Source organism: Thamnophis elegans, chromosome 8, assembly GCF_009769535.1.
Source record: "Thamnophis elegans isolate rThaEle1 chromosome 8, rThaEle1.pri, whole genome shotgun sequence".
Taxonomy (NCBI): Eukaryota; Metazoa; Chordata; class Lepidosauria; order Squamata; family Colubridae; genus Thamnophis; species Thamnophis elegans.
In genome coordinates this window covers 57,186,515-57,207,857 of record NC_045548.1, presented here as the reverse complement: position 1 = coordinate 57,207,857, position 21,343 = coordinate 57,186,515, and the positions used below count along the sequence as shown (strand labels likewise).

The 21,343-nt window shown below is 38.4% G+C and overlaps 1 protein-coding gene across 1 annotated transcript in view; it reads right to left on the bottom strand.

The window, feature by feature from the left end:
* The window catches only part of RIMS2 (regulating synaptic membrane exocytosis 2), a 301,167-nt gene that overhangs the window by 236,814 nt on the left and 43,010 nt on the right, over nt 1-21,343 (bottom strand). Inside the window, 1 exon segment of the mRNA XM_032222740.1 lies at nt 11,678-11,912. Within this exon segment, the coding sequence (XP_032078631.1) occupies nt 11,678-11,912 (235 nt within the window).

Sequence of the window (21,343 nt, the reverse complement as noted above, 5' to 3'; positions counted from 1 at the left end):
TTAAATGCAATAAATAATAATGATAATTCTACTACCCGCTAGATATCATTTTAACTGAAAACAATACACAGTTGTAGACTACCATATATAAAAGTAGAGACATTTCTCTCAAACTCCAAGGGGGGGGGGTGTGAAAGTTATATAAAATTTTGTGTAAGGGGACATGATGTAATGTAACATCTGTGTCTCTGCTCTGACAGCTCAAGGGAAGGTGGAGTATGTAGTACATTCTGAAAGATTAATTATATGATCAGTTCGTTAGAAGACAAAACTCAGGAGACAGGACTTTCTTATTTTCAGAAGTACTTAAACAGAGACGATCAGCTATGTAATTTCATACATCTTGCAGGTTCTGCATTAAAAACAAAATGGGGATTACTTTCACGATTCCTTCCAAATTTGACAATGTGATTGTGCTTAGATAGCCTGAGGTATGGAATTCTTTCTAGTCCAGTTCCTTTGGGAATTAATTGCAGGGATTTAAATAAAATAGCTTCAAAATCAGTATCTGGATCAGTGGTGGGTTGCTAACCGTTTTACTACCAGTGCGCTCGCACGCATGCTCAATGCAAAAGTGTCCAGGCGATGGGTGGAGCATCCCGCTGCCACCACTACTGGTTCAGCCGAACCAGGCCGAACCTGGAGCAACCCTTCTCCGATCAGGATCTATGTGGAGTACTAGAATCAGTCTTTCACAGTATGATGGAGCTATAAACTATTTTTTCCTCTTTTGCTATATCTACTCCTTGCTTTATAATCAGTGATTGCTTTGTTAATCTCAAAAAATCCATTGATTTTATATGACACCAATGACAATTGTAAGGTAAATGAGGTAACACATAAAGGTATAGGTTCTGTTTGTGCTACATTAGACAAATGAACCTATTCTTTCTTAGCATATAGTTACCCAAAAAGCTATTGATAAGATCTGGATGGTCATGTTCATCACATTGATGAATGTGTCTCCCTTGAACCTCTTCCTTCTTCCCCCATCCAGTTCAGGACTATACAGTCTCTTATTTAGGCCTTTTCTCTGGAATGTTCTGAGTCCGCCCTAGGAAACGCCGTGCTCTTGCCAACATTCTCTCCATCCTCCTTCAGGTACACATTCCCTCACATTCATGACCATCCTTCATTTTTAGGTGAAACAAACCAAGATGGACAATAATTGAATATACAAGTGGTCGCATGAAACTGTCCAAAAATGTGTCTATGTGCTTTGGTATCAGTTGGTGGAATTCATTCTATTCTACTTGTCAAAAGAACTCTCGCTATATTGATTAGGAAATTATATCTGCTAATGTACAACTGCACTAACTGTAGAATTCAACATAAGCACAAATTTATTATATTATATTTATTACATTTAATCCAGCAAGGAAATTGAGTGTGATCAATTCCCTTGCTGGATTAAAATATAATAATCCTATCACTTTCCAAAGTGGCTGGATGGCATTATGAAGAAGTAATTATAACCACTGATACATTCAAATGAATTCAGCACAAATCTTCAGAAGCCAGTATGCATGGAGACAACTCTTGTGATAATTACTTTGGAATTAAATCACTGTTATACTGAGTTTTAAACTTCATGCTTTTTTTAAAAAAAATAGCACATCATAGACTCCCATTCTTATCTCCATGCTTACAAACCCAACCATGTCTTAAGGGTCTTCTGAAACTCCAGCAGGATTGGTACCAATCTAATCTTGGAAGGAATAGTGTAGTAAGCAACAATAGTCCAAAAGTGCAGTAAGAAGCAACAACAGTCGAAAAGGCCCAACAGTCCTGCAAGATGGCGTTATTTAATTGATGGGACATGCAGGATGTACTTCTTGCTAGATTAATAAGACATGTGGGGGGAAAGGGAGGGGGTGGTGGTCCTTCAAATAACCTGGTGAAATTCAGGAGGTTCTCACAGGTTCTGGAGAACTGGTAGCGGAAATTTTGAGTAGTTCGGAGAACCGACAAATACCACCTCTGGCTGGCCCCAGAGTGGGGTGGGAATGGAAATTTTGCAGTATCCTCCCCCTGGAGTGGGAAGGAAATGGAGATTTTGCAGTATCCTTCCCCTGGAGTGGGGTGGGAATGGAGATTTTGCAGTATCGTTTCCCCAGGAGTGGGGAGAAAATGGGGATTTTGCAATATCCTTCCCCTGGAGTGGGGTGGGAATGGAGATTTTGCAGTATCCTTTCCCCAGGAGTGGGGAGAAAATGCGGATTTTGCAATATCCTTCCCCTGCCATGCCCACCAAGCCACACCCCACAGAACCAATAGTAAAAAACATTTTGAATTTCACCACTGGGTTGGACTAAAAGACCTCCAAGGTCCCTTCCAACTCTGTTATTCTATTCTATTCTACTTAGGTGCAAGCTCCAAGTTAAGCTAAAGAAAAAAGCTGATCAGTTTCCATGATATGAACTTGAAACGAAGCAAGATAGAAAAAGTTATTAATACTTTGACCTTGGATGTTAGAGAAGACTCCCAACAATACTGCGGACAGCCAAGACAACAAACCAGTGAATCATTGAAAAAACAACTCAGAGTTCTTACTCAAGGCATAAATGACTAGGCTTAATTACCCTACATTATGTGAATTACCCTACATTACATTATATGGGTTGTACATGACTTCGCAACTAACAACAATAGCAACATGCGAAGACCCAATTCTCTGGAAAAGTCTCTGATGCTAGGAAATGGGAAAAGTAAGAGAAGACTATGACCAGCAACAAAGTGGCTGGACTTAATTACAGTGATACTTCTCATTAGGATTACAAGGCTGGGTTAAAATAGAAGACTGCTTGGTTTGCCTGCTCAGAAGTGTAGCAGAGGTCTCTGATCCCAGAGGCTGTAGCTTCCATTGATATGTATTTTGAGACTGGATAAAGGGTTTTGGACGCTCATAATTAAACATGCTGGGTTGGTACATAGATGACACAGATGGGATACTTGAAAGAATGGTTAGGGATTGATCATCACAGGAAAAATCTATCAATGGCAGTGGTGTCAAACTCTTGACATGCTGTCATCACATGACATATCACACTTTTCCCCCCTTCGCTATACCAGGGGGTGGAGGTGCCCAGCGTGTGACACATCCGGGCCATAAGCCGCGAGTTTGATGCCTCTGATCTATGGCATTGTTAGTAGTAAAAAAAAATATTCATGGGAAATAATCAATTTAAATTGGAGAAATCCAAACCTATTTCCCTTATTCAGCAACATTTACATTTTAAAAAGCTGGAGGAACTTGTTCCTGGCTCCCCATTTTTATGACTCAAAAAGCTAGTATGATAAAAAAAAACTGCTTCGCAATGAAAATGGAGATAAAATCTAACCACCCTAATTACTCTTTTTAGTTCATAAAGAATTTAGAAGTGTTTCAGTGCTGATTCGCACTTGGAACATCATAAATGCTAAAAACAGAAGTACTATCTTCAAACACCTAGGCACATGTAAAAGAATGTGCTATAATCAGAACAGCCTTCAGATGTGAATATTTATCTTCTCTTAAAATACTTCACCAGAAAACACAAGTCTATGTTGCTCATGAATGGTGTGAATTAATTTTCAGTCATGCATCCTTGATAAGTATTCAGGTTTATTCATGGATTACTTTATTTCCATATTATTATTCCCTAACTAGATGCCATACAGTATGTGAAACTATATCAGTCCCAGAGAATACAGAACTTATAAAGTTGTATACTAAAACATCTAAAAGGTGATTTACCGTATTTTTCAGAGTTTAAGACGCACCTTCCCCCCCCCTAAAAGAGCATGGAAATGTTGGTATGTCTTATACACTGAATACAGCCATTTTGGCTGCCAGAAGCCCCACCTCCGCATCCCATTTTTGTAAAAAACGGGCTGTTTTTCGCAAAAAAAAAAAAAAAAAGAGAGAGAGACTTTTTTCTCTTCCCTCAGCCCCCAGCAGGCTTCAGCAGGGATGGAACAAGGCAGAAACGGGGGCATTTTTGCCTTGCCCCAGCCCTGCTGAAGCCTGCAGAGTGCCGCTGGGGGCTGAGGGAAGGCAAAAACTTTTTTTTCTTACTTACCTCTTCAAATCTTGGTGCGTCTTATACACCGTCTTATAGTCCGAAAAATACAGTAATTCTGGCAGTAGCTATTTATTCTCCTCTTCACTATCTTGAGTCTGTGATTCATTTTGTTAATAAAACTGTTTTAAGTTGTTAACTAAAATATGCAAATATCCTGAGCAGACCGACGGTAACAGAAAAAGTCAACAAGTTAGTAGAAATAAATTAACAGAATTTAATAGAATTAACAGTGCAGTTAAAATGCATCAATGTCTATATTTTCCAGCAAGTACATATTCAATATTAATTGGAAACTATATGTTAGTCTACTATTCTGTTTTGGTAACATGCTACTACTCATTTAATATATCATTTTTGAATTATATGATTAATCTTAAAAAACAGCAAATAGCAAACAAAATACTATGATTATTTATGACTACCTAACCAATTAAATTGTTACCTAAACACTTGATTTCATGGAGAAAATCTATGTTGTCATTAGAAGTAAAAAATGACAGCACATATCAATCAATAAAGTACTTGGTTTTTTAAAAAAAACCTATTCTACTAATAGTTAAAATAGATACTGAGCATTTTCTGATTAAAACTGACAAAAACTCTCCAAATATGGGTTTTATAATTAAGTTTCAAATATGTAGATCATTAAAAATGTTATTTCTATGACATTTGGTGATAGTGGAAAATGAAAATATGTAAAGATATTTATAGTAATAAATTTTAGTAAATATACCCTTTTAATAAATTTCATTTGCGCATGGAGTTTATTACATAAAAAAACATTGCAACTGCTATAAATTGTTATATATGTCAAAATTTATTGCTTTATAAATTCAGAGAGTTTTTTAAGCCAGCTTACTGAGCAAATTATTTTACTAATATTAAAGACCGGCTAAATCATAACATTCACCCTCAAAAATCAGTCCACACAAATTAAGAAATGGATAACTACCTGAATTCCTTTCTTTTTTCTTGATCCTATGGAGGCATCTTTTGATAATTAAAGCAATTGCAACTGTAATTATTCCTTTACAGGATTTTATTTTTAAAAAATAGAAATGTCATTTTACAGACTTAGTTAATTTAAGCCTAAATTGCTTCTTCTAAACCTATTCTTCATAGGTAGTTTTCTCTTAAATACAGGAGGTAAATAAAAGGCTGCTCTAAGTATTAATTACTGTTTCAAGCAAAAAAGGAGGATATCCATTTGCAAGCAAAGATGTATAAGTAATTCCCAAATTTAAAGTACTAGCTATTCTATTGGAATTGTCTAGACAAAATTCTAATCACAAAGCCCAGGCAAAGGCTAGATACATTCAACTTGATTCTCATGTCTTCATTATCTATCTAGCAATCTGTCTATCTATTCCTCAGCCGGCTTTCCAGCAGCTGAAGCCAAATCTATCTTATTAAATGTTAATAGCCTGCTACTGTGGCATGAAGTCCAACTGTACTCAAAAGACTCTTAGGTGTGCTATTACACACCTGTGGTTAAAACAACGGGCGGCTTAGCTAACTTTTATAAAGGCATATGACTGAAACCTAACAACATTTGATATTGTTTAAGAATGCCTCACCAGGTGGCAAATACAACTCAACACTCAAAACACTCTGGCTGTAGAACTGAAAAGACTTTAACCTATGCTTCCACTAGGTTATAACATTTATAAGTTATAAAGGAATGCTTTATGGTAGAGTTAGAGCCTTCACTTTGCTGTGTATGTCAATCAAATAATATAAGTATCATCTCAGAGTCACTGCCCTTAACAAATTAATATAATTTTAACATTCAACCTCCAGAGTTGGTTTGTGTCTTTTTTGCTAATTTCTTTTGCTCATTGCCCTGGATCCATAGTTTATATATTAGTAGAATTCATATGATAGGAATTCACAGAATGTCTTAACGGTGATATTGAGTTCCTGAATGAAAAAAGGAATATACCTAATAAATAAAACCACTTCTTTTGCCAAAATAAGTTTTAAAAGGTTACTTTCAAGTTAACCTATTTTTAATCATAGTGTCCTGTGTTACCCAAATCTAGGACAGCGGGTTAATCTGTGACAGGCTAATTTATAACCTCTCAATTTGCAAAACAGTCACCGGATCCATGGATAAGGTAGTTCCAGCCAAGCCTTGGTGCATCACGCAAACATACTTACTGTGACCCAAATTAACAAAATATAATAGGAGGTAAGTGATCTCATTAATTAAAAAATGTTTTTTCCAAGATCATTACAAGGATAAAATAATATAGAGATTATCATGTATTACTGTAAAATAGCTACCATTTTTGTATGTTATTGATCCTTCAGCCAAAGAGAAATAAAGCCTATGTATATCTCTTAGCTATTTTTCTTAAAAGTTAAATATTTGCATCTGTTTTTATAGACGTAACTGGCTTTCACTGGTTTTAGAGAGATATGGAAGAAAACAGGCAAGTAGGAATCAGAATGGACAGTGTTTATTGGCAAATTAAATAAATATTAGATTCAGATAGCATTTACTCAATGTTCTTAAACAATTCAAATGTGAAAGCGCATCTATAATTGAGCATGGAGAGCTGCAGCATAGTAGGGCCTCCTTTTGCTCTGGTGCAATTGGGGCTTTCTTTTGCATGCCTGCATTTTGGCAGTAGGCAGGGCTGGGTGACGGGGCAGCTAATGGCAGCAGGTAAGCAGGTGGCCCAAATGGCAGAGATGGGGGGGAATAGGTGGATGGAGGGAACTTTTCCTTATTGAAGTTTGGGACTGGGAGGCACCAGGTCAGGAGTCCTCAAATAACCGTCGGTGGGATCTGGTTAACAACAGCAAGAACTGCTGGGATTGCAGTTGCTAAGTAATGCGGTCACTGAAGTCACTCTTTACAACCTTATAACTTAGTATCAAGGGACATGGTGGCTCAGTGGCTAAGACTTGTTGATTAGAAAGGTCGGCGGTTCAAATCCCTAGCGCCGCGTAATGGAGCGAGTTCCTGTTACTTGTCCCAGCTTCTGCCAACCTAGCAGTTCGAAAGCATGTAAAAATGCAAGTAGAAAAAATAGGGACCACTTTGCTGGGAAGGTAACAGAGTTCCTTGCACCTTTGGCGTTTAGTCATGCCGGCCACATGACCACGGAGACATCTTTGGACAGTGTTGGCTCTCTGGCTTTGAAACAGAGATGAGCACCGCCCCCTAGAGTTGGGAACGACTAGCACATATGTGCGAGGGGAACCTTTACCTTAACAGTATCAGAAATTCTGGTCCCAACTGCTGTTATAACTCAAGTATACGATACCGGGACCATTAGCTTTTTACGTTGCTGAATTAAAATGTTCATTTTAATATTGTTTTCTTGTGCAAATTTCATGCTCCCCTCAATTTCAACCCACAAAATCTGATCTGTCAAATCAGTAAACATTTTTAATCAAGACACAAGTATCTGTAATTTTTTTAAAATCATGTTTTAGGTTTAAGAGAATGTTTGTTTATTTAACCTACGTGATTAGCCAAAACTTTGGGTAGCTCACAATAAGCCAGACAAGAATCTGGCTCCCAACCAGTGGTGGTTTGCAGGCGGTATGCCCTGGTACACACGTAGGGGTGCCTGCCAGAAGCAGCAGCCACCGTACCGGAACAGTGTTTGGAGGGCCCGCCCACCCACACTCGTTCCTTACCTGCATTTGAAGGAAACGGGCCATCTGTGCATGCGCGCGCAGCATATGGCGCCTGCACGATGCTCTGCCAAGCAGCTGGAGTGCGCAGACAGTGGGTGTGCATGCATGTGCAGCGGGCATGCTCATGGTGCATGCCCGGCTCCTGTTGCAGCGTATCTGTTGCAACGGGAGCCAAAACCCACTACTGCTCCCAACCCAACACTCTATAAAACAGTCCCCCTAGACTCCAAACTCACCCTATCCCAATGGTTAGGGGGGAAATCAGCTTTCATGGTCTTCCAAAATTTTTACTTCAGTGTCAGCGTTTCAAGTTTAATTTCAATTTTTACAATCATTAATATTAATCCTAAATTCTAGCAGGCTGATAAATCTTTCTTTTGTCAGGGACTACAGTGTAAAGCAGCAGAATGAGAAAACTCACAATACTTCCTTCACCACTTAATTTCAGCCACTGGTTTTCCTTGATCATATATAGAGTGACATGGGAGTTCACAATAGGTCAGATCAGAAGCTGTATTTTCTGTACAGGGGAGGTGTATATCTACCAAAATAAACTGGGACAGTGACTTGCCTCCAAATATTTGTCTCAACCAGTACTTTAGATGACACAGCCATGATCTATCTCAAGAGATGCATTTGTAACTGTTATATAGTGCTATATGGTAGGATTATTCCCTCTTCTACTCCTCAAATTCAAATCAAAAGTATTACAAAAATGCATCATTGTTTTGTAATTCACATCTAGTTTTCAGAGGAAAAATCTGCTGAGATCTCAGTAGACTTAAACATATCTTGGAGTATGTAGTAATAGCAATAGCATTTAGACATATTCTGCTTCACAGTGCTTTATAGCCCTCTGTAAGCAGCTTACAAAGTGCATATTGCCCCAACAATCTGGCTCTTTATCGACCTTGGAAGGACAGAAGGCTGAGTCAACCTTGAGCCTGGTGAGAATCAAAGGGCTGGCAATCAAGCAGAATTAGCATGCAATACTGCATTCTAACCACTGCACCACCACGGCTCCTAGTAATAAAATTATTATACAAAACAACCATGAGTGAGTGAAAAACTTCTTAAATATGTCCCAATGATGAAAGTAAGTAAGAATGATAGGTACAGAAACCATCATATGTGGGGGCAGGGAGATGACAACAGTATATGACAATACAGTAGTTTAGTTCATTGTTAGATCACAATTGTGGAATATATATTTATTTGTTCATAGATGCATACATCTAAATACTCCTAAAATTCTTGTAACTGTTGAATACTTTATGATATTCAGCTGGGTAAAACAGTGCATCATAGGGAAAAACTCTGTTTAAAAAAAGTATCTTAAGTGAGCTAACATAGAGAATGCTGGGACAATTACTCTTGAGAAAATGAAATCTGGGAACATTTCTTTTACCATTTCAGTGGTGCTGCACCACTGCTGTTCAGCACTATGGTGTGCTATGCTCAGCCATGGATATGTGATCCTTATTTTCAATGTTTCTTGACAGCTTTCCACAGGTTGCTGGGGGACATGGAACAAATTGATATAATTGTTGATGCTCCTTGCCATATTCCCATTATCAAAGTATTTGCATGTGGGAAACTTTCAGGGGGAAAGTAAATGAAGAAAGTTGCACCTTCTTCAAGTTAGTCTACACTTGTGCTGAACTGGCCTTTTGTATATTCTCTTGCTCCCTTCCCCACCCAGCAGCAGCTATTTAAGGGAAGGGAAGGGAAAGAGAAGGGGAGGGGAGGGAATGGGAATATGGTTTCCAATGCTCGCTGCCAGCTTTCCACAAGGAAAGCACATGGCAAAGCTGACAGGAAGTTAGAAATCTCTCCCCCACACACTGACTTTCTGCCCAGCCAGGCTCCTTCTGTTTCTCTGTTTAGTAAGTAAATATCTCATGGATATTTCTGGCCTCAAAGTGTTTAGAATCATAGACTAGCAGGAATAAATAAACAATTAAAAGCAGAGCAACACTTTAAAATATGCTGTTGTTCGTGTGATACAAAGTAATTAATAACTGCCTGCACATTTAGTCAAAACTTGCAAATAAACATATATAAGTCAATATAAAAAATGATGAAACAATATGGAAAGTGATATTTAAGCCTTCTAGTCAACACCTTGACAGAAGGTGACAGATGGAGAGAATTAAGCACATGACTGAGAAGTAATTATAATCTTTTTTTTCCTTTGGAGTTTGGACGAAGATACAAGAGAATCAGTTATCCTTGATTTGAAAATAAACATTGTACATTTTATTTACTTCATCAAGGAAACTGAAGTAGCAAGAATATTGGGTGAAAGTAGCCACATAACGTTGAATGTTAATAAAAAGAGGGAAACTAAAGCTGAATATAATTGAATACATAGGGATTAGAAAACCCATTTTAATCCATTTAGGAATTGGACTCAGTGCCTATTGGCCTCATCCAAGCTACTAAATATATACTACTAAAATTCTTTGTGTTTGTAACATTTAAGTGGACAGAACAATGCATCATAAAGGCAAAACTTTTTGAAACAAGGTACCATATTTTTCAGAGTATAAGACGGACGGGTGAAAATCTGGGTGCATCTTATACACTGAATACAGCATTTTTTGCCTCCCGAAGCCCTGCCCCTTCACCAAAATGGCTGTGCATACCCTTATGGAGGCTTTCAGAGAGCCCCTTGGGGCTGAAGAGGGCAGAAATGAGCAAAAAACAGGCCGTTTTTGCCCCCCATCCCCCAGCAGCACTCTATAAGCCTCCATAAAGCTATGCATGCAATTTTTTGACAAAAAACGGGCCCGTTTTCTTATTTTCTTTTGACACCCCCCCCCCCAAATAAGTGCTTAGCCTTATTTTCGGGGAGATCTTATTATTTTTGAGGTTGAGGAGAGGGCGAGCGTGGTCACCTCAGGGCTGCTTCTGTGTTGCAATATTTTTGGGTAGGGCTTATTTTTGGAGGAGGGCTTATTTAGAGCATGCGCTTAAAAGCCCAATTGGGCTTATTATCCGGGAGGTCTTATTTTCAAGAGAAAAAGGTATCATAAAGTATTTTATCACATAATATATCATAAAATATCTCCTGTGGTAAACTCTTGGTGTTTGACAACTCTATACGGTTCAACATGGGCTATTTTTAAGGCAGAAAAATCTCCCTACATTTTTAAGATTTTTTTCCAGTGAAGACAGGATATTAGCCGCTCTGCTGATGTTGAAGGCATGGAGGAATTTGATGAAGAATTTTCTCTGAAATGATGAACCAGGGGTCACAGGTTGCTTAGTAATAAATATATTTAATTTTAGCAATCTCTGAATGAAATCAAATTTTGTTTTGGGCCCACCCACTACAATATGTACTGCAGTCCCAAGTATGCCAATTAAAGTGTGGGCCTTACAAATTGTCAAAGGAAATTCAAGGAAAGGAGGAATCAAATATTAATCAGTTTGGGTTTGAGTTTATTTCATTTGTATGCCGCCCTTTTCCCTGAAGGGGGAAAGTTTGGGGAAAATGGTACAAATGGGTAGATGATAGAAATAAGAACTAAGAAATTGGGAAATGTAAAAGTAATGTATAGTAGAAGAATTAGGATATAGCGATAAGAAAATGGGTAGGAAAGATAAGATCCACTAATGTAAGAAAAATATATACAGTATATGCAATATATTAAAAGCAATATGATAGTCTAATATAAATGGCTAAACATAAACAAGTAAGGAAGAGTACATGAAAAGGAATGTAAAACTGGAATGTATAAGACGGGAAACAATAGCTGTAAAGATGCACCAATAGGTATCTGCTGTGCGATGGAACATTTAGTTCCAATGTTTTTTATGTATGTTATGTGTTTGTTTTTGTTGATGTGTTTTAAGTGTTAAAATATTTTTTTAAATAAAGTGTGACTTGCAAAAGTGGTAGACAAATGAAATAATCAACGTCAGAATAAAAGTTTATATAACATGTAACATACCTTGTTTGAACGTAAAGATACTCGTCCTCCGCAACGTGCACAAAATTTAGTTTGGCAATATGAACAGTTATGGCCACAGCCATCAGCAAATTTTGTTTTGTGACAAATGCCACAGGTTGGAGCATCGCCCTTCTGTTGTTGCTGCTGCTGCTGCTGCTGCTGTTGCTGCTGCTGCGATTCTTCGCCCATTTTCTTCACCTGTTCTTTATACATTTCAAACTGTTGGTGTAGTTTCCTGCACGCACCCAAAAAAAAATTGTAGATAAATATTCATATATATGTAAAAGTACCAAAAAAATGTTTAAAAAAATTATACTGAGTTTATTTTTTTTAAAAAGTGAGGATGCATTATCCTAATGAAGATAAATTTGGTTGTTGTTTTCATGCGATGAATTAACAGAGCCTGGTGTTATCTTCAGCATAAGTGCTTCCTCCCTTGAAGGTAATGGCTAAAATCTTAAAGCAATAAATACACACCATTCCACTCTATTGTCTCTATTATGAGAAGCTAGCCTACATGGAACAGCAAATAGATTATGAGGATATGCATCCATTCTACGTAAAAAATAAATTAGGTGACCTCCAGGTTACAAAATTTTCCTAAGAAGAGAACATTCATTTTGCTGGTAATATTAACAATCCTCTCAGCAATCCTAAAATTAATAAAGCATTTTTTTTGTGAAGGCAATACTTAGCTCCTGTGATTACATAGACATAGAAATTTTTTCTTGGCAGCAATAGGAGAAAATGCACCATTGCCTTCTGAGATGTTTTTCGATTTCCCAGTGTGGCCTAAACCCCTAGAATTTCCTGCTAGTCTCCAATGGAAGTATTAAGCAAGCCTGATTAGGTTTAGCTTCCAGGTCCCACCACTTCACTGCTTCCATAACCTGGGCCCTGCATTTTCAGTTCATATCATTTCCATAGATATGTTTCCATGGTTCTATTATACTTTGACTACCTCTTTTCCATAACATTTCAAGTATATTTCTTTATCTGAAAAACAGAAAAGTATGGGACTATTTATAAATCTTGGGAGTGACTGACAGTTCAAGTATTCCAGAAGTAGATTAAATGATTTTCAATCTGTATTATATATACAGTACATTGAAAATTGTGGATTATCAAATATAGGATCTACTTTCCACTCTCTATATGAGGCAGAAGGGATATAAGCTTTTTAGCTCTGATTTTGTCTATAATGTATATAAAATTTATACATTCTAATCACATTAGAGGCTAAGGTCAATAACATTTATGAAACAGTTCATGAAGCTATTTAGACTCATATTGAGCATATGCTGCAGATCAGATTTGGTAAAATTATCAGAAAGAAAGTTGGAAACTCCCAAAATAGTGCTGAATTGAATTTTTTTCAGAGCTTGTTAGTATTTCAGATGTATGTAGACATGTAAATAATTATGGATGGATGGATGGATGGATGAGATGGATGGATTGATGCCCATCTATCTAAGAAATACTTGGCTACCCATCTTATGTACCAAAACCTTGGTCACTCATAGTAACAATAATAAGCTTCAAAGAAAATATTAAAGGCATCTTTTAAAAAAAATCACAGTGCTCCAAATCAGCATTTCTTAATATATAAACAATTACATTCTCTAAGCTCCACTCTCATCTAAACTCTATGCTTGGGAAAAGTGTAAGCTTTTTGAGGCTTTCTAGGAGAGTGATGATGAACCTTTTTTGGCTCCCGTGCCAAAAGTGGAGGGAGCATGGGGGGGGGGGTCGTGCACTGGTGTGCCATACCTATAATTCTATGTGTATGACCAGCACCACCACCCCCGGACCTCCGGAGGCCTCAGGAGCTTCCCTAAAGGCTCTGGAGGGTGAAAAACAGACCTACAGACAAACCGGAAGTTTGGGAATTGTGACTTCCAGTTTGTCCGTAGGTTCATTTTTTGCTCTCCAGAGCCTTTAGGGAAGCCTCCTGAAGGCTCGGGAGGGCAAAAAACGGTCCTACAAGCAAACAAAGTCCATTCCTGAACTTCTGGTTTCCCCCTAGGGCCGGTTTTTCGAGGAAGCCTCCGGAGGGCAAAAAAGGCCTCAAAGGAAGGCCAAAATTAGCTGGCCAGCACCTTGCATGCCCTAACAAATGGCTCCGCATGCCACCTGTGGCACGCGTGACATAGGTTTGCCTTCACGGTTCTAGCAGGTTAAAAGAATGAAGCTCCACCTACAGAGAAGCAACTTTCCAAGGTCACTTTAGATACCACATTTAAAGGAAGAGACCTGGAGCATGCCCACTTTATCTAACTTGGTAGAAGGGGCAGATTCCCTTGGAGAGAGACAGTACTGCAAATAATTTGGCCCCGTGCCATTCAAACGCTTTAAAGATGATAAACAGGACCTTGCGTTATATTTGAGAAAAAAATATTTGCCTATTGGCCAAAATTAGAAGAGTGCACTTAGTGAGCAAATCAACTCTCTCAAGGAATAGGTGAGAAATCCGGAGATGCTTGCAAGAAGCAAAGGTACCTAGAGATTTTCATTGCACTGTATGAATACTTTAATTTTATTAAGACAAAAAAATGATTAGTAACATAGAATGCTATCATGTTGAGTTGCTGAATTCATCCAATTGTCCTTAAAAATAACAGAACTGATTTCTGAAATAAAAGAGGTCCAATGAGCATTAGAAAGTTAAAGAACATGCAGTTAAGAATAATATATTGTAAAACTACAAAATATAAAAGGAGAAATGGAAAAATACAAGAGATTGATGGATGTGGGATACCTGTTTAAAAAATTGGATAATACTATATAGACAAGGATAAAAATGTTTAAACGCTACTGAAATAAAGTATATAATTTCAGTAACACTAAACAATCTCATTTCTGTAACAACAGCCCTATGAAAACATTACACATAACAGCTCTGAACAAATAAGTGATAACTAATGAAAGAAAATAAATTGTTTTGTATGTCAATTTTCTTGTCCTTTTCATTGACAATATACAATAGTGAATAAGTTTGTTGTATTTTATTAATCTGGGGATTCTGATTTAGCCTGGCAATATTCCATCTACCAAGCATATTTTTATACTTCTTTGTGAAATTAAAAATTAACTATAGAGAAAAGGTCCATATGGCCAGTAAAACATAAGAGAAACAGAAGTAACCCTACAAGATAAAGGTTAATTTCTACGAGGCATTCATATGCACTGTGATTTTCTTCAGTTTACATCTCATACTGCAAGCTTCCTCTGAATGAATATATATTTTATTCTTGTTGATAACGCATTTACTGATTATTCTTTAGTTTCCACAACTTTAATTATTAGCTACTTCAGAATACAGGTAGTCCTCAAGTTATGTCCATTCATTCATTCAGTGTCCATTCAAAGTTATGGTTCGCTGAAAAAAATTAACATATGATCAGTTTCTGAAGTTCCAGCTATCACAGCACTGATTACGATCCAGGCCTTCAGGTGCCAGCTTTCTATTACATCACAAGGAGCTATGGTGACGTAATCATCTTCCTTGCATAAGCTGCATTGGTTATTAAAGAAATTGTGGGTGTGTTTCAGGGTGCTTGATGTCACCTAAGGTAAAGGTTCCCCTCGCATATATGTGCTAGTCATTCCCAACTCTAGGGGGCAGTGCTCATCTCAGTTTCAAAGCCAAAAAGCTGTCCAAAGACGTCTCTTTGTGGTCAATGTGGCTGGCATGACTAAATGCCGAAGGCACATGGAATGCTGCTACCTTCCCATCAAAGGTGGTTCCTATTTTTCTACTTGCATTTTTATGCACTTTCAAACTGCTAGGTTGGCAGAAGCTGGGACAAGTAACGGGAGCTCACTCCGCTGGGGATTCGAACCGCCAAAGTGCTGACCTTTCTGATTGACAAGCTCAGCGTCTTAGTCACTGAGGCACCAGGTCCCTTGATTCACCTACAAAGCTCTTATGCCATATATGACTCTCTGATGGAGAGTCTTTCTCCCATTGTTTCTGTCCAACTTCTAAGTTCTTACAAAGTAAACATGTTCCCCTTCCTATCTATTAAGCAATGCTATTTGATGGGATTTGAAGGGATGCCTTCTCTGTTGCAGCAACTGCCCTTTGAAAAAGTATCCCCCCACCCCAGGGTTTAAATAGATTGTAGATTGTAGATTGTAGAAGTTTATTTATATGCTTTTACCCTGCTGTGCTTTGAAGATAGGTTGAGTGTGTATCCACCTGAATGGAGACACTTAGATAGCAATGTAAGTATTGTTGGAATTTGTCAATTGTCCCTGGCTATAACCATTTTTTTTTCTTACTTTTTATTTATAAGTATTTTTAATTTGCATGACCCATAGAACCATCATTGGTTGGGTGGCTTTAATCATTTTAAGTGTGTGTGTGTGTGTGTGTGTGTGTGTGTGTGTGTGTGTGTGTGTGTGTGTAAAGATACGGCTAATAGAAATAACTAACCATATTATTAAATATAAATATAAACATTCTGCAATGTTATGACCAATCCTCATATTGTGAAAATAAAGTGCCCAATAATATATTAATCTAATTTAACATTGAAATGTACAACACCCCCCCCCAGACATTATAATAACAGGAATTAGAACAAGATCATTCCACATCATTTACAAATTCATGAGAGTGCTAAATTATTAAGCAAGTTGTATCCTTTTACTACTGCAACAGTATTATTCTTACTTGATGGTTTCCTCTTTAAATGAATAGAAGAAAAGCACAGAAAATGGTAGGGGTGCTAATGTAGTCAGGAATCAGAAGCGTTTACCACCCCATCATCTAACCTTACAATATTCACATAAACTTATTATAGAAGAAAATAGGCTTTGGAGTAATTATACATGAAAGAAAAGTGATAGTGATAGAGACAGTGATGACAGACTACCAGAATTAATACTGCAATACTATTTGTCATATGATTTTGGGGCAACAGATCTTAACTATTCGTATAAATAAAGCTTCAAATAAAAGAATAAGGTAGAGGAACTAGCAATAAATACCAGCATACACAAGAACAGACCTATTAAGCTAACAAACTAAGACATGAGTGCAGGAGTGGGTTCTGGCTGCTGCTACTGCCAGTTCGCTCAGGGATGCACTTTGTGTGCACACGCGCACATGCACAGTATAAAAAAGCTTCTGCACATGCGCAAAAGCAAAAAAAAGATGGCTGTGCCTATGGCGCCACCGATAGAACCGATTCGGGGGCATGGCAGGCTGAGTTACTACCTACTCAGCCGAACCAGTGCAAACCAGTAGGAACCCACCTCTGCATGGGTGTCAAACTCGCTGTGTCACTTGACATTGATGTCAAGAGATGTATCATGGTATTTTTTGCTGTCACAAAGCTGGGGTGGGCGTGACCTGCATGTGACACATCCAGCCCATGTGCCACCAGTTTGACACCCCTGAACTAAGATAAAATCAATCATGCTTACCACCCTGGGGGTGGTGGGATGATTTAGGGGGCGCTAAGAAGCAAGGGGGCAGCAGGGGGGCCCTAAGAGGCAAGGGAAGTGGCAGAGGAGTGCTGGAGGTGGCCCCTTCGCAGGGCGCAATTCTGCCTGGAGCTCTGTTGGCCACCAGTCAGCTGAGCACTTCTGGCAGAGGTGAAATTCAGTCTAACATCCCAAAGACTGGAAGGAATTTTTGCTTGCTCACTCGCTTATTCAGGAGGCATACAGCATGTCAGGCCAGGGAGGCAAAGGGGGGATAGAGAAAGAATAGAGGAGCCTTTTGCCTGCATTTCTCCTCTGATACCACTCTGCGTGTGCTGTGCACGGAGAAGAGATGCGGGACTGAACGGGGCTGTCCTTGGGCCTGCATTTCAGGGATTGGGAATTGGCACTGCATTACACAGCGAGTCCGATGTCACTGCACAAGAGCACTCGCCTGCCTGCCTCTCGCGCTTTTATAAATGGCTTTACTTCTGCCTCCCTTTCCGGGGCTGCGCTGCAAGCCACCTCTGGGAGGATTGCACCTGTGCAACACACCTGTGCAATGAAGCCACCCCCCAATCCCTCTTGCACCCGCTCCACAGACGCACCCCTCTCGCCTATCTCTACCCTTCCACCTTAGAAATGCAACACAGGTAAACATGCAGCAGGGGGGAGAGGCTAGCCCCCTCTGCCTCCTCGCTCCATTCGTAGAGGTGGCCTTAAAAAATGAGGAGTGGGAGGAAGGGGGGGTGTGGGAAAGGGATAAGCATTTCCAATATATACTGTTTTTTAAAAAGTAAATAAAAAAGTGGTCTAATTACTGTCTAAAGTTGGATATTGTCGCATACAGGAAAAAGCAAAGCAAAGCAAAACAAAATTATGATAGAACAACGTCCTTGAAGAAAATGCTGTCTAAATGTTCCAGTATGCCAAACAAGACGTTTTATAACCAAATGGAGTCAAAACATTGCAGTTTTTTTAATAAAATGCCCTTCCTATCTTGATATTTATGCACAGAGACCTTTGTCACAGATAAACCTCGATAATAGCATCACTCTTATGTTGTGTGAGTATACATGAGCTACAAGGCTTGTATTTTGCCATAGTATCATCTACAGCTCCATAAGTACTACTAGGGTTTTGACCAGCTGCTGGGCTCCAATATATTGAGGAATACGGAAAGACTGATCACATGGGGCAGTGTAATGAGCATTTCTGAAATGGCAGATACAAACAAGTTTTCTACAGAACAAAGTCTTCCTTTTCTACCCCCACCCCACCCTGTTATTTGGGGGGGGGGGGAAGGCAGCAGTGTATGTGTGTTTGTGTGTGAATGATCAAGCATGTACAATATTACACAGAATTTACTGATCAGTGGTTACTAAATTTTACTGAGTTTACTAAGTTACTAGTTACTAAGGTTCTTGATAAATGACTATCAGACTTTGAAACCTGGTATCACTGGATCATGTTCAACAATTTTGTTGAATTAACATTAACTAAAATGTTTTTAAATTGAATTTTGAATAAATGTACAATAAATTGTTACAGTTTTGAATTTTACTGTTACTATCTTCCTTCCATTGTGCAAACCGCCCAGTCACATGACTCCCCCCAGCCACAGCCACCAAGCCACGCCCACAGAACAGGTAGTAAAAAAAATTTAATTCCACCACTGGGTGGGGAGCACTGAGGATCAGTTTGTAGCACCAAGGGGGCGGTGGACTGAAAAAGTTTGGGAACCACGGATTTAATGGCCAAAACTTTCAATCTACCTCCTCATTTTAGTAGACGACTTCTTGTACATAACCGCTCTATTGAAATTTGCTTAAAGCATGATATGAAGGAAAGATACTAGCCACTTTCCCAACCAACAAAGGCACTTATTGGTCTGACTAAATATTGGAATCAATCAGCATGGAAATTTAGTCAATAAGACAACCACAAAATTAATTCTTCCATATTTAATTAAAACTAATTTAAGAAAATATATGAAACTCCAAAAAAGATAGAGGTAAAGCACTTTTCATTGCCATACATCATATTCTTAGAGGCTGTTTCCCAAATGACATTGTTGTCTGAATTGTAGTAAAATAAGTTTTTGTGGTGTTAAAAATATTCTTTCCTGTTTATCCAAAGTTTTTAAGTATTTACATCTCAAGGAAATGCTGTCCTATTCTTTTCAGCTTTTACTCACTGCTTTTATTCAATAGAATTTTGTTGTTGTTACTGTTACAACTGGTATTGTTTTATTTGGGCTGTGACCCTCTAGTTTTGTATTAGACTTGACTTAATTTTTCCTCTGTAGATTTGTTTATTTATCTTCCTATGTGGTTTTATGACTTAATCAATTACTGTTTTATTCTAAGAAGAATTTCTAATTTTTAGATTAGTTCTATGTCAGTACATGCAAAGCTTTATTCCAACTTCTACTAATTACTGTTTCATTTTACAAAGAATTTCCAATTTTTAGAGCAGTTCTACCTCAGTACATCAAAGCTTTATTCCAGCTTGATTCTCTGAAAGACTTAAATAATTGTATAAATAAATATCTTATTTTACTAGCTTTAATTTTAATGTGTAGTTATTCATGCAACTACTTTTATTTTATAATGACTTCTAGGTGGTATGTATGCACATACATACATAAACACACACACACACAAAAGTGTCAAAAGCACATTTTTATTGGGGAGATAGAAATGCCCCAGATTAATTTCAGTTGGAGTTGACAATTTGTCAAGTTTAAGTCAAACGGTGAAGAAACTGGGCATCATATGGGTTTTTCCCTATCTATTCTTCCTTTCTTCCTCTTTTAAATTAAATGCACACTTATATATCATACATAGCGCTAATACTGAAGAAATAGAGAAAAAAGAATTAGGTTGGCTGTAAAAATGTGATACATAAATAATAAGAGTGTTCATATCTCTCAGTTCAAATATTTATAGATAAATTTTCTGAAGAAATACCTCCCCAAATCATAAGAGTAAAAAACTTCCTTTACCTGCAAAAAATACAATGTAATGTAGAAGTGCTAGGAACTGTTCTCAGTTATAGTCATCATACTCATAATGATTCTGTAGTAACTGAAAATCATATCTCTCTTGCGAATCATATTTATGTCTGGCCAGGAGACCAGTGACTTGCTACTTTTCTGCCGGCTTTCCCATTGGCTTTGTTTGTGGGAAGCCAGCAGGGCAGGTTGTAAATGGCAATCATATGAAAGAGACACTGCAACCGTCATGAATGCAAAATGGTTGCTAAGTGCTTGCAAACTGGTTGATAAGTACCACACACAAAATGTTCCCATTAGAAACAATGTAAATAATTTTAATGCATTCCCGAACCAGACAATGTACATTTCAAGGCAATCAGTAAAAATATAGGGTTGTGTATCATTATTTTACATGAATTATACATAATTTACCAAATTAATCGATACCTCACTTCTATTGAATATAAATGAAAACTTCACTTATCTGTACCGAGAAGAATCCATGTCGTAATGAGATTATCCTGTTCCAGTCCACACGTATGAACTCACGAGGAAATTTAAAAACTTTATTAGGAAAAGTCCCACTCCCACCAACTGCAAAGTTTCCCTGAATCCAAGACTGCACAAGTTAAGCACAGGGTTGTAAAGTCTGCAGGCAAAGGCACAAGACAAGTCACACACCATCTGAAATTGAGGCATAATCCAGAATCCACACACAATAGTTCCATGTCAAGGCACAAGCCCAAAGTCCTAGAACACGCAATCACACAAAGCACAGATCTGAAGTCACAGAGTTGGAGCGCATGCATGGCAGAGAAAATGAGTAGCTGCTTCCAATGTCACATTGCTCCATCTGTTGAGCTAAATAGGCACATGCTGGTGCAACTCGTTAGGAGGGACAAAGCTGCCTCTTCACCAATAGCATTGCTGACCTCCCTTGTGCCTCCTTCAGTTCAGCCCTATGCATTATAGGATCTGGTAAAGGAGGCAGTTTCTTCTCATATCTGCTGACTGGATGAATCTATGACCCTTCTCCACCCTATGCTTCTGACTGGGTCTCCAAGCCCTCCAGCTGCAGTTGTATCTCCCCCTTCTCCTCTCCAGGCAGGCATTCATCTGGTCATTCCCCTGACAGCCCTCTGAGGTTCCTGGCCTTGCCTCTTCCTCTGACACGTCACTCCCTGCTCAGAGTGAACAGAGACCTTGGCATCTTCCTGACCCTCCCCTGAAGGCCA